Source organism: Magnolia sinica, chromosome 7, assembly GCF_029962835.1.
Source record: "Magnolia sinica isolate HGM2019 chromosome 7, MsV1, whole genome shotgun sequence".
NCBI lineage: Eukaryota > Viridiplantae > Streptophyta > Magnoliopsida > Magnoliales > Magnoliaceae > Magnolia > Magnolia sinica.
The window spans coordinates 3,558,809-3,575,982 of record NC_080579.1 but is presented as its reverse complement, the minus strand read 5'-3'; the positions used below and the strand labels follow the sequence as shown (position 1 = coordinate 3,575,982).

At 41.6% G+C, this 17,174-nt stretch overlaps 2 protein-coding genes and 1 pseudogene across 2 annotated transcripts; all 3 read left to right on the top strand.

Annotated features, from left to right (window-relative positions):
* The first annotated feature begins 3,965 nt into the window (after window positions 1-3,965).
* LOC131250869 (glucan endo-1,3-beta-glucosidase-like) lies at window positions 3,966-5,998 on the top strand. The gene is made up of 2 exons (XM_058251247.1): window positions 3,966-4,069; window positions 4,915-5,998. Exons 1-2 carry the CDS (start codon window positions 3,994-3,996, stop codon window positions 5,913-5,915), a joined length of 1,077 nt encoding a protein of 358 aa, XP_058107230.1. The 5' UTR covers window positions 3,966-3,993; the 3' UTR covers window positions 5,916-5,998.
* Window positions 5,999-7,850: 1,852 nt separating this feature from the next.
* LOC131251889 (lichenase-like) lies at window positions 7,851-9,183 on the top strand (annotated as a pseudogene).
* A 3,765-nt stretch (window positions 9,184-12,948) lies between these two features.
* LOC131250870 (glucan endo-1,3-beta-glucosidase-like) lies at window positions 12,949-15,628 on the top strand. Its single transcript, XM_058251249.1, has 2 exons — window positions 12,949-13,035; window positions 14,572-15,628. Exons 1-2 carry the CDS (start codon window positions 13,014-13,016, stop codon window positions 15,522-15,524), a joined length of 975 nt encoding a protein of 324 aa, XP_058107232.1. The 5' UTR covers window positions 12,949-13,013; the 3' UTR covers window positions 15,525-15,628.
* The last annotated feature ends 1,546 nt before the right edge of the window (window positions 15,629-17,174 follow it).

Sequence of the window (17,174 nt, the reverse complement as noted above, 5' to 3'; positions counted from 1 at the left end):
CGATATGCACTTGACCACACACAAGAATATTATAATAAAAAGAAAATAGAAAAAACATGTAAGTTATAGAGAAGAGATTTACATGATTCTCCTTCGGTCTTAATGTGAATTCCACTACCTTATTACGGTCGAAGGCATGACAATGAAAAAGCAGCTTTCTATACAATAACATAAATTACCTATTGATGGAAAATACATCTTGATCAGGCTTAATAGACACTAAAACTAAATTTTTTAAAAAAATCGGCACGGTCTACCCCATACTGTAACACTCTCCTGCACGTGTAGGGTGGGTGGAGCTTTGCACAAAAATATACTGGGCAAGGGTAGAAGGACACTTATGGGTGTACACCGAGTCGAGCTGGCCTCAGCTTGACTCGGTTCGGCCACCAGTTGACCCTATCTCGAACTTGGCCCGGTCTTTGAGCGGCTCGGTTCGGTCAGCAGCTCGGTTCAGTTCAAGCCAAGTTCGAGCCAAAATTGAGTCTTTGCGGCATTTTCACAAACATATGTTTTGCACTTTCAATTTCTCATTGTGTAAAACAGTGTAACTGTTTACAAGTATTTTCATCAAATACCTTTTAGACAACATCAAAATCAAGAAAAAATGATATTTGTTTCATATAAATACCTTCCTTGCCACTAACCAACACTTCGTTGAGTCATTTCATTGAACACTTGGTGAGCAACATCAATATCAAAGTAACTAAGTCATTGAACTAGTTCGATCTAAGTTCGATTTAAGTTGGGGTTCGATCCCTGTCGAGTCAAGCTTGAACTTGGTTTGAATTTTTTTTGAGCTAAAAAAAAATCAAATCGACTCGGCTTGAACTTGGCTTCAAACAGAGTCGAATCAAGCTTTTTCGAGTTGAGTCGAGTGTCTAAACTGGTTGGGCATGCATATTTGTTTCCATCGGGATTTGAACACTTAACCTTTTGCTCTTATATATATCATGCAACCACTTGCTCTAAAAGCTCAAGCCATTAAAAGATGGTGTATGTGTTAACATTAGGGCTTTGCATCTATGTTTATAGTTCGAATTTGGAACAAATGATCATAGCATTTCCATGGTTGGGCCCATCGATGGATTGATTAGATTGCACACACATGCACAACTTCAAGAGATGAATAGTGTGTAAATGGCCTGTCTAGCATTTATGTCTTATCAACAATAGTTTGTTTTTCTCAAATAATCAATATACATTAAATATGTATGACAAGGTTTCAAGCTTAACTACGTTAGATCACAAGTCACCATCCACTCAACCTTTATTTTTGTAACATCCAATCCATCCAATAAGTTTGCCCTATCATGACAGAATCAGCCATATTCACTTATAGAGAGGGTGACCCTTCTATTGTGGTATTTATTAATAGTTAGGCATTATTTTCTACCAACGACCAACTTCATGAGCTGGTGGGGCTGATTAAGTGATCCTCATAGCAGACCCAATCTGTTGAAAGGGTTGGATATATATCACATTCACATTTAAGTTGGTAGTTATCTGCTAGGTGGATAATAGCTTGACTCGAAGCCTTATATATATATATATATGGAAAAGGTTCTATGCGGCCAAGCTCATGGGAACTTCCCATGAGGTCAAGTTGTGTGGGCCCACTGTGATGCGTGTCGAACATCTACCCCATCAGTCAGATGCACCATTCCATGATGGACCTACAGATTAAAAATCAAGTCAATCTGTGACTTGTGTGGGCCACACAACATACAAAAGTTGAGAGGGGCTACCCTCCATTAAAACATTCATAATCATTTTTTGGGCCCGCTGAGATATGTTTCACAAATCTAGACCATCTATTGTGTGCGTCACACTTGGATGATAGGTTAAACCAAGTTTCAGACGCATACAAATTTTAGGTGGGCCCCACTAAGAGCTTTTATATGTTTTAGGCATGTCTTCACATGATTTTAGATGGTATGGCCTACCTGAGTTCCATATACGGCTGATTTTTGGGATATCCTATCATTTAACGGGGACCCATCAAATGCACAGTGTTGAACATCATGGAGGAGCCCACACAGCTCGACCTCATGGGAAGTTCCCATGGCACGTGTGCTCGCGTGGGGATGAGAACTGGGGTTGAAAGTTGGGCGGGTTGGTGCTCAACCCTAGCCCAACCCAAGGTTCTTGTACCTCAACCCAAACCCAACCCAACCCAACCTCAGGTTGGGAATTCTCAACCCAAGCCCAACCCAAGCGAGTTTGGTTGGGTGGATACATGCTAATATCTTAATGATTGCATTTGTTTATTATATTTTAATACACATCTTATTTTTTATATTTATGAATATATTAATTATATATGTAGTTATTTATCATAAAGAATTTCATTTATTCTAAACAAACAAGCTAAAATATAGGACAACTATTCATATAAAAGCCGTGTTGTGTAGCACACAATCTAATTAGGAGAGAGAAATCCAACATTTCTTATTAGCTTGAGTCATAAAAATTGATGCGGACCAATCAAACCCGACAACACCGAAATTTCCTGTCTTCAACTCATACGATCCAAACTCAATTATAATTTATAAGTAATTTATATATTGATTGGGTTCGGGTCGAGTCAAGTCAGGCAACCCAAGACCTCAACCTGAGCCTGAACCAAGATTTATCGGGTTGGTGTTTGTATAGCCCAAGCCTGAGATTGGACTCGATACATCTTGCCTAAATCTAACCCAACGCCGGGTCGGTCACAGGTAGGTTGGGTTCAACCTGCCCTACTTTCAGCCCTAATGAGATCAGCTCTAGTCGCTTGTCGGCTTATCAAGCCTCTACTAATTTGTAATTTTATACATAAAACACGCACTCAATAGACCCTGGCACTTAAAGGATACTAGACATCGCTCCCGTGGAAATTTGTTCGGCGCAATTCATGTTTTCAGCTTGTGCAAGTGGGCCCCATACATCAATGGCTCACACTATAACGATTGTGGGCCCTACTGTCAGTGGGCCATGCACCAAAAATCTCCCTTGTGGAAAAATACTACCCTTCAATACGTGGCAAACAAATTGACGGTCAGGAAAGAAAGATGGAACAATGATGATGAAAATGGCCATATTATCTATAGCTACGGTTCTATTGTAGGGAATCTTCGGTCAATTGGCCTTCCACAATGAGGCCCATCATTTTAACGGTTCGGATCAATAAACAGGTTCCAATTTTGCTACTGAAAACCCATCTGTACCACACAAATTTGAAGCTCCATCAATGTACTATTCCCCATAATGGAAATACGTTGTATACGGTATGTTCCCTTTGCCCTTGGCAGTGGCCCACCAACAAGGAAAATAGAGTTGCCCGTTGAAAATAAATGCTACTTGCAAGTGCCCACGTGGACCACGTGGAAATATGACGAACACAGTTACCCCACACGTGCCTTAACGTGGACACGTGTGCGAGATCCAAAGCGTTCATCATGCGTGCTATGTAACAACGAATGCACCCTATCAAAAGCAGGAAGAGAGTACACTCATGAGCATGGCCACACACGTACGTGACAAGAAGGCCTCAATTTCCGTCTACACGTGTAGATTGCCTTACATGTTAAGGCATATCACCTCGTGACCTGACTGATGAACGGTACAGATCTTAGATACCAATAAACTTACCAGAGGAACCGCACATGTTAGCTAACTGGCCTGATTTCAACGTGGGGCATGGCCAACAGGTACTGGCCACATGATAAACGGCTCAGATCACAGACAGTATGCCAAGTTAACAAACGTGCAGATGAAAGTGGTTTTTGACCCAAATGAGGTTGGCTGCCAACAAAGTAATAGTTAGTTAGATAGGAGGGATTGACTAAGTAATAGTACGTGTCGGCTGCTGCAAAGTTGCAAAGAATCGCAGCCGTCCTGTTTTTTTATGAAGGAAATGAAAAAAAAAAAAAAATTTTTACTTACGAAGGAAAGCAACCTCAGCCCTCTATATAAGAGGCCTTCAAATGAGTGGTCAGATATCTTTTACTCATGGCTACATCTCCCAACCTTTACATGGCTGCCCTTTTTCTTCTTCTTGGATTGCTCACAGCAATCCTAGGAACAGGTCGCTCTCTCTCTCTCTCTCTCTCTCTCTCTCTCTCTATATATATATATATATATACTCTCTCTCTCTCTCTACACACACACACACACATAGACAAACATACACATGCATGATATGGTGTTGTATGTTAGGAAAAATTATAATTACTTTCAATCCAGACCGTTGAAATTAAACCAGCTTCTGATCCACATGATGGGATGCTAGGGACGGTCTGATTGTGAAGTAGTGTAATTTACCTTTGCTAATTAATCACGGATTCGATCCTTCAAGATATCATATATGTTTGGATTGTTCTGATTTGTTCTATTAGTTCATTTCTTGTCCTTTGTACTATTTGGGCCACCTTGAATTGTAGTCCTCAGTCTTACTAAAATCACTAAGGGGGAGAACATGGATGATATCCAAGCCGTCCATTAGGTGGACTACTTGATGTTCATCTTGGAGGCGGATAATTGGGTTGGTTCAAAACACAGGTAGACCACACGATGAGGAAGAGTTGGGACGGGACGTCCATCATCAATTGTGTATGGGGCTCACCAAGATAGTATATGCCATTCAAATCATTCATATGAAAGCTCCAAAATAGTTGATTTTAGAACAATGGTCGAGAAGGGAGAGATGTATGGAAATATATTAGAAAACGGTTGGATTGTTCCAATTATTCTTTTTCATAAGAAGATTGTTAGAATCATGTGGCGTGGTGGGCCACCATCCATTACAAAATGATCATAAAATGGTATTTTTGGTCACCCATGATCAAGATACAGATTTCAAAGTGTTTGAATTCTTTGGTTTTCTTTCTTGGAGGATTAAAATCTCATTATGTGAATCTTAACATGATACAGGAGCACAATCCATAGGTGTTTGTTATGGAATGTTGGGCAACAACTTACCTCCAGTGCAGGAAGTTGTCGATCTTTACAAGTCCCTGAACATCCAACGGATGAGAATCTATGATCCGAATCAGGCCGCTCTCAACGCCCTTCGTGGGTCCAACATCGACGTCATCGTCGGCGTCCCCAACGACAAACTCCAAGAGATGGGGACCAACCCTTCCTATGCTAATACATGGGTTGATACATACATCAAGCCCTACTGGCCTGCTGTTAGATTCAGGTACATAGCCATCGGCAATGAGGCAATACCGGGTCCAAATGCCCAATACATACTTAATGCCTTACAAAATATGTACAATGCGATTGCACGGGCCGGCCTCAATCAGATCAAGATCTCGACCGCGATCCACATGGCTGTCCTAGAAATCTCCTACCCTCCATCACATGGTTCATTCTCGGCGGAGGCGGCCCAGTACTTGAATTCCATCATCAGCTTCATAAACAGCCGGCAGGCCCCACTCCTGGCCAATGTATATACCTACTTCAGTTACGCCGACAACCCGAGGGACATCTCTCTACCATACGCCCTATTCACATCGCCGGGGGTTGTTGTGTATGATGGATCACTTCAATACCAAAACCTGTTTGATGCAATGGTGGATGCACTCTATTCAGCTGTGGAGAGGGTGGTTGGTTCAAACATGGAGATTGTGATATCGGAGAGCGGTTGGCCATCGGCAGGCGGGTTTGCGGCGACGATAGGCAATGCACAGACGTATAATAATAACCTGATCAAGCACGTCGGCCGTGGGACTCCGAAGAGACCTGGGAAGGCTATTGAGACTTACATATTTGCCATGTTCAATGAAAATCAGAAGCAGCCAGCAGGTATTGAACAGAATTTTGGGCTATTCTACCCAAACAAACAGCCAGTATACAACATCAACTTCACTCCTAGCATGCAAGATGATGGAATTTTCAGTATCATTTCTGATGTGATTTCGTTTTAAGATGTCATTTTTCATATAAAGTTGGATCTATCTACTGAATGTTTTAAGATGATTATTGGACCTATTTTATCTTGTCTTGTCAAGCTAGGTTGTCCATTTTTATGGTATTGATAGGAAGCTTAGGATCACCACATCTACTTGATGCTATTAGTTGTTGAATAGGACTAATGGATATATTTCAACTTTAACCGTCTAAAATAAATATCCACCAATCATATAATCATATAATCAAATAATTTTCATTTTGATTCATTGAACAATTTAATTTCTGGTTAATCCATCAACCTAATCCTCTCGCTATCTTCAAGCCTTGAGCAACCCACAAGTGGGGCCCACCGTATGATGATCTAGGAAGTCGGTTAGGGCCCGTTCGGATGCAACTTCGGAAGTAGTTTTTTTTTTTTAATGACGGCAACAATTAAATTTTTTACTTAAGATAAGTAAGTTTGGTTAATTGCTATTTATAAGTTAGCTTTTTTTTTTTTCATTAAAAGAAGCTTAGGCATTTGAGAGAGTGTGTATGTGTGTAGTTTTTTTTACTTTTCTTAGAGGAGATCTTTGAAGGAAGTTGCTCATTTCATTTTCTATCACCTGCTTCTTATTTTTATATTTTTGTCAACCGCTAGATATACTAAAAAGTAAGGATATTAGACTTGATCAAAGGGGTTGATAGATGTTTTTCATTTCTTAGTTTTGTCATGACCATTTCCACCCTTCTTGCAACTAGTGAGGAATCATTATATTACTGTGCATGGGGCTCATTGTTCGGTCATCTAGACCGTTCATCTGATGGGCCTCACCATGGATGTATTGCCCTAATATGGATGCCCCTCGTGGGAAAGTTTCATTGATTATGCAATCTAAGCCATTAATAACCTTTTTCTTCTTCTTCTTCTTTTACTAGATTAATTGGACATTTCCGGTTTCTAGTCCAAGTGGACCCATCAGATCAATCCAGTAAGTGGATTGCACGTGACCCAAAAATAACCATGACTAATAGCATATGGGGACATCTTATCAAGGATGTCTTTGAGCCATATGGGGACACCATATACCAATGGCCAGGATTACCCAACTTGAAAACCCGTATATAATTTCTCATAATCAAATGACCCATTCATTATATCTTATGCACACACATGATGGTGTGGTATATAGATAGATACTTGTTGACAGGAAAGATTATAATAACTCTCAATCCAGACGGTCCAAAGTAAACCCTGTGGGCCCAACCATGATAAATGTCTCTTATCCATGCCGTCCATCCATTTTACCAGATCATTTTAGGGCAGGTTGTATGACAAATAAATATCATCGTTGGTCCCAGGAACCTTTCAACGGTGGACATCATTATACCACTTTTTCCTGTGATGTGGTCCACTTGAGCCTTTGGATGTGATTTAATTTCGACTAGCATCCTAAAATGAGCTGGTAAAATGAATGGACGGCGTGGATAAGCACATGCATTACGGTGGGGTCCATAGAATTTACTCAGTGCGCTATAGTAATCTGCGTATTCCTGTTTCATTGTGGCCCACCTGACAAGTGGACCAACCTGATTCCTGAGCCGGGCAGGGTCCGTTTATCACCAAATGCACCCTGGACCCCACCCCCATCCCCTCCGTACAAGGTGTCCACTCTCTTATAAACTTTCAACTGTTGGATCCCACTACAGATGGGCCATACCATTCAACATAAATTAGCTATTCATTTTCAGGCCACTGTGGACCCACCAAAGGTCCACTGGGCCAGGTCTGGCAAGGCCGACCCAGAAAATGATCAAATCCCTCTTTCGGAAGATAAATGTTCATAATCCATTCGTTGATCAGGTGGGCCACACATGCATAAAGAAATATATATTTAGAAAAATGAAAACCAACGGTTTATATAGAAGATCCATGTGTTGCCAAAACGGATATTTGTAGGGTAGAAACTTACCAATTAAGTTAAACCCAAGCTCGGACCGTAAGTTGATTGGGCCATACATTCCAGGACCACTCACCAATCAGCGGGATGGTTGTGGGGCCACCAAATGAATGGCTTTGATCATCCAGTATGTGGGGCCATTGTTGTGTGGAGGTTCTGTACCAGACTTTTCCTACCGTTAAAGGTAAAGGGGATGGACTTATAATGGGCCGGGTCCAGGCCCAGTAAATTAGAACGTTTCAATAGGGTAGGACCCGACGTACCCAGCCCATAAAGTTCGACCGGCTAACGGCCCAAAAGTCAAACGATCATAATCAAATGACCCAAAAATAACCATGACTAATAGCACAATCCCTTGGCATTTGTTATGGAATGCTGGGAAACAACTTACCTGCGGCTCAGGAAGTTGTCGATCTTTACAAGTCCCGGAACATCCAACGGATGAGAATCTATGATCCGAATCAGGCCGCTCTCGAGCCCCTTCGTGGGTCCAACATCGAAGTCATCGTCGGGGTTCCCAACGACCAACTCCAAGAGATGGGGACCAACCCTTCCTATGCTAATATATGGGTTGATAGATATATCAAGCCCTACTGTCCTACTGTTAGATTCAGCTACATTGCCGTCGGCAATGAGGTGATCCCCGTTCCAAATGCCCACTACATACTTGATGCCTTGCAAAATATGGACAATGCGCTTGTGCGAGCCGGCCTCGATCAGATCAGGATCTCGACCGCAATCCACTCAACTGTCCTAGGAATCTCCTACCCTCCATCACAAGGTTCATTCTCAACAGAGGCGGCCCAACACTTGAATTCCATCATCAGTTTCATAAACAGCCGGCGGGCCCCGCTCTTAGCCAATGTGCATCCCTACTTCAGCGATGATGACAACCCAAGGGACATCTCTCTATCCTACGCCTTATTCACATCGCCGTCAGTTGTCGTGCATGATGGATCACTTCAATATCAAAACCTGTTGGACGCGTTTGTGGATGCACTCTACTCAGCTGTGGAGAAGGTGGTTGGTTCCAACATGGAGATTGTGATATCGGAGAGCGGCTGGCCATCGGCAGGCGGGTTTGCGGCAACAATACACAATGCACAGACATATAATTCAAACCTGATCCAGCATGTTCGACGTGGGACGCCGAAGAGACCCGGGAGGCCCATTGAGACGTACTTATTCGCCATGTTCAATGAGAATCAGAAGCAGCCAGGTACTGAACAGAATTTTGGGCTATTCTACCCAAAACAAACAGCCAGTATACAACATCAACTTCACTCCTAGCATGCAAGATGATGGAATTTTCAGTATCATTTCTGACGTGATTTCATTTTAAGATGTCATTTTTCATATGTATTTGATACACATTTATGGAATAAAAGCTATGTTGTTTCCGTTCAGATCGAATGGATATGTTCTGCCCATGCAGTTGTATTTTTAGGACAGTTGTGGCCTTTAAGACTCTACGGGAAATTGAATGATTTTTTCAATATAGTTTGGTAATTGAAATTTCTTATAAAAGAGGTATGGCTTGGATTTTGGCTAAGTGGGAAATGAAAGGACCCGCTCGTGAGTAGACCTGTCTTACATCCCATTGCATTCGGGTGTAGCCCACACGACGATCCCATTAATTAAGAGCTATCTAACAATGGTAATCTAGGGTTTGTACAACATCATTCCTTATATTTGTCGCGCTGCTTTTTTTAAAATGGTCGGGTTTGGTTGACCCTGATCTGAGCATTTGCTAAAACAGGATCCCATGACTCGGCCTATAACCTGATTCACTGCCACCTCTTAGCACATCCATCAGGAGACATTGGCTAGTGAGCTAGCTGGTGTCAAAGCTCTGCGGGCCCCACCACAGTGTTTGTGTTTTATCCACTCTTTCTAATATCAATTTTGTGAGCTCATTTTAGGGCTGAAGCCAAAAAATGAGAAGATCCAAAACTCAGGTGGACCACACCACTGAAAACAATGGGGATAGTGTTGGGTGGTGATTCCTTTTCAATCACACACAGCAATATTGATAAAAAGAAAAAAAAAATGCAAACCACAGCACAGATATTTACATAATTCCTTTTGGGTAAGTGATTCACATATTTACACCAATCTACCATGCTTAAAGGTAAAAAGATAAGAAGCAACTCTTACAATAATGACGGCTCTCTCTCTCTCTCTCTCTCTCTCTCTCTCTCTCTCTCTCAACAGAATATACATTACTACATAATTCAACTGGATATTCCAGTGTTAGCTAGAGCCAGACATCTAGTTGAGTCGGACTGAGTTAGGGCCGACCTGACTCAGTCTAGTTGTGAAATAGACTTGACCCGAACTCGACCCGACTCGATACGGAGTCTAGTATGCCTGACCCGATCTGAGTCCGGGTTTGGCTTGGACTAATCCACACCGAATTTGACATAGTTACAAGTATTGAGTCGGCACAAAGTCAGGTCAGGTGCAATGGGCATCCACGGGCTGATAGGTGTGCTTGTCAGAATTGCAGCCTCTCCATCAACTACTCACCATCTCAAATCTGAAACGTCAGATTTAAGCTCTCTCTCTCTCTCTTTAATATATATATATATATATATGACTCGAGTTTTAGATTGAGACAAGTTAGTACCGAGTTGGATTTTGGGTCGAGTGGAGTAGAGCTTCTGGGTGACCTTGAACTCTACTCGGTTGAGTTTAGATTGGACAAAGTCAACTCGGTTTGAATCGATTCACCCACTTGAGTCGGATTGAGTCAAGTTTGACCGAGTTGGACGAGTCGAGTCATCCCGTGTCCAACTCTATCTGATGGCATGATCACATGGCCCAAGCTTTATAGGGGCCACCATGATGTATGTGTTCTATCCGCATTGTTCATCTATTTTGCTAGTTCATTTTAGGATGAGCTAAAAAATAATGTATGTTGAAACCTCAAGTGGTCTATCCTACTACAAACAGTGGGGTTTATGTTTGTGTTTTCCATTCATCCTTATCTGTATGATCTTATGAACAAGTTGGATGGAAAATAAAATACTGTGGGTGGCTTCAAGAAGTTTTCAACGGTGGGCACTCAATTCCCACTGTTTTTTGTGGTGCAGTCCACTTAAGCTTTGGAGCTATATTTTTAGCCCCTGCCTTAAAATATAAGTTAATAAAACAGATGAACTACATGGATAAAACACATATACCATACTGAGGCCCATGGAGCTTAAGCCAGATAGTGCCACGGGGATGTCCCTCTGGCTGGTGCTGCATTCAGTCCGCTTCCAAAGAAAGCAATGGGGAGCGGACGCCGATTAGATACTGATAAGTTGAATAGCGAGACTCGCCGTCACCAAGTTCTGTGGACCCCACTGTAATGTATGTGTTGTATCCACAATGTCAATTCATTTGGAGATATTATTTTAATGCATTACTCAGAGAATGAGGTAGATCCAAAGTTTTAGTGGGCCCCACCACAGAAAACAGCGGGAAGATTGAGGCGCCTACAATTAAAACCTTCCTAAGGCCTACCACAATGTTTTTTCGAAATCCAACCTGTTCAAACGTTGAAAAAGACATTAAAGAAGGGAAAACACAAATATCAGCTTGATCGAAAACTTTTGCCCCCTTTAGAAGTTTTTAATGGTGGTGTTGCTCTCCCTACTGTTTTCTGTGGTTGGGTCCACTAGAGCTTTGAATGTGACTCATTCTTTAGATTTCACACTAAAATAACATCTCCAAATGGATGGACGGCGTGGATACAAAACATACATCATGATGGGCCCACAGAATTGGTGGCGTCATTTCAGTAGAGGTCTAGCTACTCAACCTCTCAGTAGCCAATCCGCGACCATAGGGAGCCCACAGAAAAGGAAGCGGATTTGTACCACCCCACCTGTTCGGAGCTAAGGATAAGCTGTGGGTTCAAGAGGCATCTTGGTGTCTGGATTTCAACGTCCATCCATTTATCTATATATCATTTTAGGTTTTGTGTTCAAATATAAGGAAGATCCAATACTTAAGTGGACCACACAATGGAGATTAAATTTCCACCATTAAAAAAATCTTGGAGACCACATAAGTTTTGAATCAAGCTGATAGGTGTATATGACCTTATGAACAGGTTGGATGGCAAATCAACAACACAGTGAACCCTGGGAGGGTTTCAACGGTGGGTGTCATTACACCCTTACTTCCTTTGGTGTGGTCCACATAAGCTTGGATCTACCTTATTTTTGGTATAATGATCTAAAATTGTATTGAAAAAAATGAATGAACGGTGCAGATAAAAGCCATACATCACGGCGGGCCCTTGGAGCCCCCGCCTGTACAAACACCAAACGGGCAATGGTAGTACCTAATCCGCGTCTCACGGAGGGGGATTGAATTGGATTTTCTCGGATTCGGATTAGGCAGTGACGTCTCCTCTTTAGATGGTCGGTATTGGTCAGATTAATCAAAGCTTTGTGGCCCCACCATATTGTGTGTGTTTTGTCCAAGCTGTCCATCCATTTTCTATCTCATTTTAGGTCATGAGAAGACAAAATGAGACAGATACAAAGCTCAAGTGGACCACACCACAATAAACAGTGTGGATTGAACGCATACCATTAAAAAAATTCTTGTGAGCCACGGAAGCTTTGGATCAAGCTGATTTTTGTACTTCCCTTCAACCAGATTTATGTGAGTATATTAACCAGTTGGATTGCAGTGGACATCATTATCCCCACTCCTTCCTGTTGTGTGGTCCACTTTAACTTTAGATCTGCCTCATTTTTAGGGTCTTGATCCAATGAGATGGCAAAATGAATAGACGATGAGGATAAAACACATACAACATGGTGGGGCCCACAGAGCTTTGACCAGTACCGACAAGTACTAAGCTCGGTACTGGAGGGGTCACTACCGAATTCGAGACCGATTTTTCCAAAGAAGGGAACGTTGACTGCTTGCGCTTAAACCCTTGGATGGGAGTTAAATTTCTATGACGTGATTTAAATTTCTGTGGCGTGATTGACTGGTCAGGATGAAGTTGGGTTCACACGCTTGATTGATGACATGCACCGTCTATCTATATCTATATAAGGGGCCATCTGAGAAAGATGAAAGACATTAGACCATACAATGGCTACCTTCAGTACTGTAAGTGGCTACATATGGGAGGTTGCTACAATACTTCTTATTGGGCTACTCATGGGGAGCTTAGAAAAAGCAGGTCTCTCTCTCTCTCTCTCTCTCCCTCTCGACCCACATGCATCTCTCTCAGTTTCACTCCACATGCACATCTCTCTGACACACGTGTACATTCACACACCTATGAACACATGGTACAGTTTGATAAAATACACATGATTCCTTACTTGTGGGCCATGGTTCAATGATCCAAACCGTTTTATCTGATGAGATATACTAGCAGGTGCCTTGAAAATCATCGAGAGCTAATAACCTCTTGATCGGTGGCCCAAAAAAAAAGAGTTAGTAAGAACCTACTTACGTACACACAGGCACATATGGTAATATAGAATAGGGGCGAGACATCTGAACTTTCAACTGATAGGAAATAATGTTCAGATGCAAACCTCCGATGAATCTTTTGAAAATCGATTTTAACATGCGCTATTAAACAAACCTGACCTCTGTCACTCATCTGACTAACATTGCATCTTTTCAAATCATGACATGCTAATGTTGACAAAAATGATATTTGAATAATTTTCTTGCATATTTTCTTCACTTCAATGGTGAATAAATACAATAAAAGCACACAAGATACAATGAATAATATAATTAAGGCTCATCAAAGTCTTCTATCTTGAAGATGTCGTTCTAATTTTCTTGTTTCACTATAATTTTTAGAAGGATTCTTGGGGTGCATGCATGCATGTAACTCATTTCCTCTTCATTAAGAACCACATGACTATACGTACCTTTTAATACTTACACACGGAATGGGTGCTCGAACCTATGACCTCAATATATTGAAATTCACTCGTCTACCATTGAATGTCATCAATCGTCATATACCTTCTCCACACACACACACACACACACATACACACATGACAAATGCTCACCTGCTTAACAGTTCTCATGAGAACTTGTGAGAACTTTTTTAGAACTCATCTCCCGTGATATAAGCGTAATATCTATACTGTCCATGTGATGTAGCATCCCATGAAACCCCTAGGGCAGGCCCAACTTTCACCCTAATCTAAAACTTTGGTGGGCCATAGCAAAAGAGAGTGACAAAATAAGGGAGAAAACATTTTCATTTTTCCATAGCAGATCAAAGTTTTGGATCAGGGTTAAAGTCGGGCCCTAAGTGTTTCATGAGGTGCTACGTCACATGTATGGTTTAAATTTTACGCTCATACCACACCATGGGAGATGAGTTCTGAAAAAGTTGTCAAAAGTTACAATGAGAACTGATGCCCAGGTGAGCATTCCTCTGGATGTGTGTGCTGTGTCTTAATAGAAAAGTAGTGGCACGCGATTGCACTCCTTAGTACTACTACCACCACGGTGGTAGCAGGTAGACGTGGAGGCCCAAGTTCCATGTTCAAGGAATCTATCCCATTTACAAGATTTATCACTTCATAAGATTTAAAGAACTTAAAAATTAAGCCGATCCAAAACTAAGATGTGCCAAAAAATAAGAAACACATTGACGAAGATACTGATTTCAAAGTGTTTGAATTCATTGGCTTTCTTTCTTTGAGGATTAAAATCTGTGTATCTTAACATAACACAGGAGCACAATCCATAGGTGTTTGTTATGGAATGCTGGGAAACAACTTACCTCCAGCGCGAGAAGTCGTCGATCTTTACAAGTCCCAGAACATTCAACGTATGAGAATCTACGGTCCAGATCAAGCTGTACTGGAGGCCCTCCGTGGTTCCAACATCGAACTCATCGTAGGCGTCCCCAATGAAGAACTCCGAGACATGGCCACCAACCCTTCCTACGCTCATACATGGCTCGATAGACATATCAGACCATACTGGCCTGCTGTTAGATTCAAGTACATTGCTGTAGGCAATGAGGTTATCCCCGGTCCAAATGCCCAGTACATACTCAATGCCTTACAAAACATGTACAACGCGCTCGATCGGGCCGGCTTCGATCAGATCAAGATCTCCACAGCCATCCATATGGGTGTCCTAGAAAAGCCATCCTACCCTCCATCACAAGGTTCATTCTCAGCTGAGGCGGCCCAGCATCTGAATTCCATCATCCATTTCATAAATAGTCGGCGCGCCCCACTCCTGGCTAATGTGTATACCTACTTCAGCTATGTGGACAACCCGAGAGACATTGCGCTACCGTATGCGCTATTCACGTCACCGTCGGTTGTTGTGTATGATGGATCACTTCAGTATCAGAACTTGTTTGATGCAATGGTGGATACACTCCACTCGGCTGTGGAGAAGGTGGTTGGTTCGAACATGGAGATTGTGATATCGGAGAGTGGTTGGCCGTCAGCAGGCGGGTTTGCGGCCACGATAGGGAACGCGCAGACGTATAATGCAAACCTGATTCGACATGTGGGCCGTGGGACGCCGAAAAGGCCTGGGAAGCCCATTGAGACTTACATATTTGCCTTGTTCAATGAGAATGAGAAGCAGCCACCAGGCATTGAAAGGAATTTTGGGCTATTTTACCCAAGCAAACAGGCAGTGTACAACATCAACTTCACTCCTTGAATGCAAGATAGTGGACTTTCTAAGTATTATTTCTCATGTAATTTCTTTTTAAGATGTTATTTTTGTTGTGTATTTGATACATATGGTATACAAGAAATGTTGTTTTGTGTTGAGATCACAAAGATTCTATGGGACAATGAATGAGATTTATTTCTAGAACTTGAAAATCTGCGATGGATTTTAGCTCAACGAGTGGCTTGAATTGTACCTTCTCTTCTTTTGCATGCCAAGTAGCCTACTCTTACATTTGCTCACATTGTGTGTAGATCACACGACAATCTTATCAGAAGCCATCCAACAAAAGCTATATGGGATCTACCATGATGACTTTATAACATCCATCCGTATATTTATTGCTTGGTCTTATATTAGACAACATCCCAAATAAGAAGCTGATATAAAACTAGAGTAAGCCACAAAACCCAAAAAAGTGAGCCTTCCCTTTTATCTCTGTGGCTATGGTCATTTCTTTTTTCTCTATTTCTCTCTTTCAACTTCTCCTCTCTAGAACCATCACTTTCACTCTCCACATGGACTATGCCAGATGGATAGTGGATTGATGTAGAGCAGGTCGCCAACACTTTCATGGCAAAGATGGAGGAGAGAAGGCCCGATTGGAGGCGAAAATGATCCGGACATATCATATATGATTTTGGGGCAGAAGAAGCAATAGCTACTTTAGCCAACCAACCCCGTTACGCTGGGTTGCCCACGCCGAATTTGTGAGATTCCATCAGATGGATGGTCAAAAGTCCCTTTATTTTCGTTTCTACTATAAATAGTAAGTTTTAGCTCGCATATAACTTTTGATCCTTTGAGTTGTAGGAGTTGTGCCCAACATGAAAATGACTTTAAAAATTATGAGAATAATCATAGTTAGACTAATTTGGATACTATTTTTGTCCAAAAACTATGAAGTCTAATAGGAATGGAGAGTATCTATAAATAAATTGTAAGTTTACTATTTATAGTAAGTCACATTTTTAGGTTGTTTGAGTCTCAAACTCCATCATAGGTTTGATCTCATTATCTAAAGGGATGTAATTTTGTTTTTTAATCATCAATCAATTTATTTCAAATTTATTAGAAATTATTTCTATTTTTATCCCTTGTAGATTCGAAGAATCTCTGTGAGGAATCCATAGAGCTCCGTGAATTTGGAGTAGTTATTCCCTGAAGAAGATGGGGATTGACCTCATCACATCCCTCCTGTGTGGGCCATTCAAGTAAATGGGTTAGGCTTGGGTTCAACCCCCCCCCCCCACCCGCCCCAAATAAAAATAAAAATAAAAACCTCAGCCATTCAAGTAAATGGGTTAGGCTTGGGCTCAAACACAGTGTCTATCAAATTCGTGTTGGTGTTGGTTGCCGAATACGATCTCGAACTGGAACAGATGGATGTTAAGACTGCATTCCTGCACGGGGAATTGAAAGAGCAGATCTACATGAAACAATCAGAGGGCTACGAAGTTAAAGGGGTAGAGAAAAAGGTTCGCAGGTTAATGAGGTCGTTGTACGGCCTGAAACAGTAGTCTAGGCAGTGGTATAAAAAATTTGATTCTTTGATGGTGAGTCAAAAATTTACTCGGAGTGAATACGATCACTGTGTTTATTACAAAACACTGAGTGATGAAAAATTCATCATCCTAG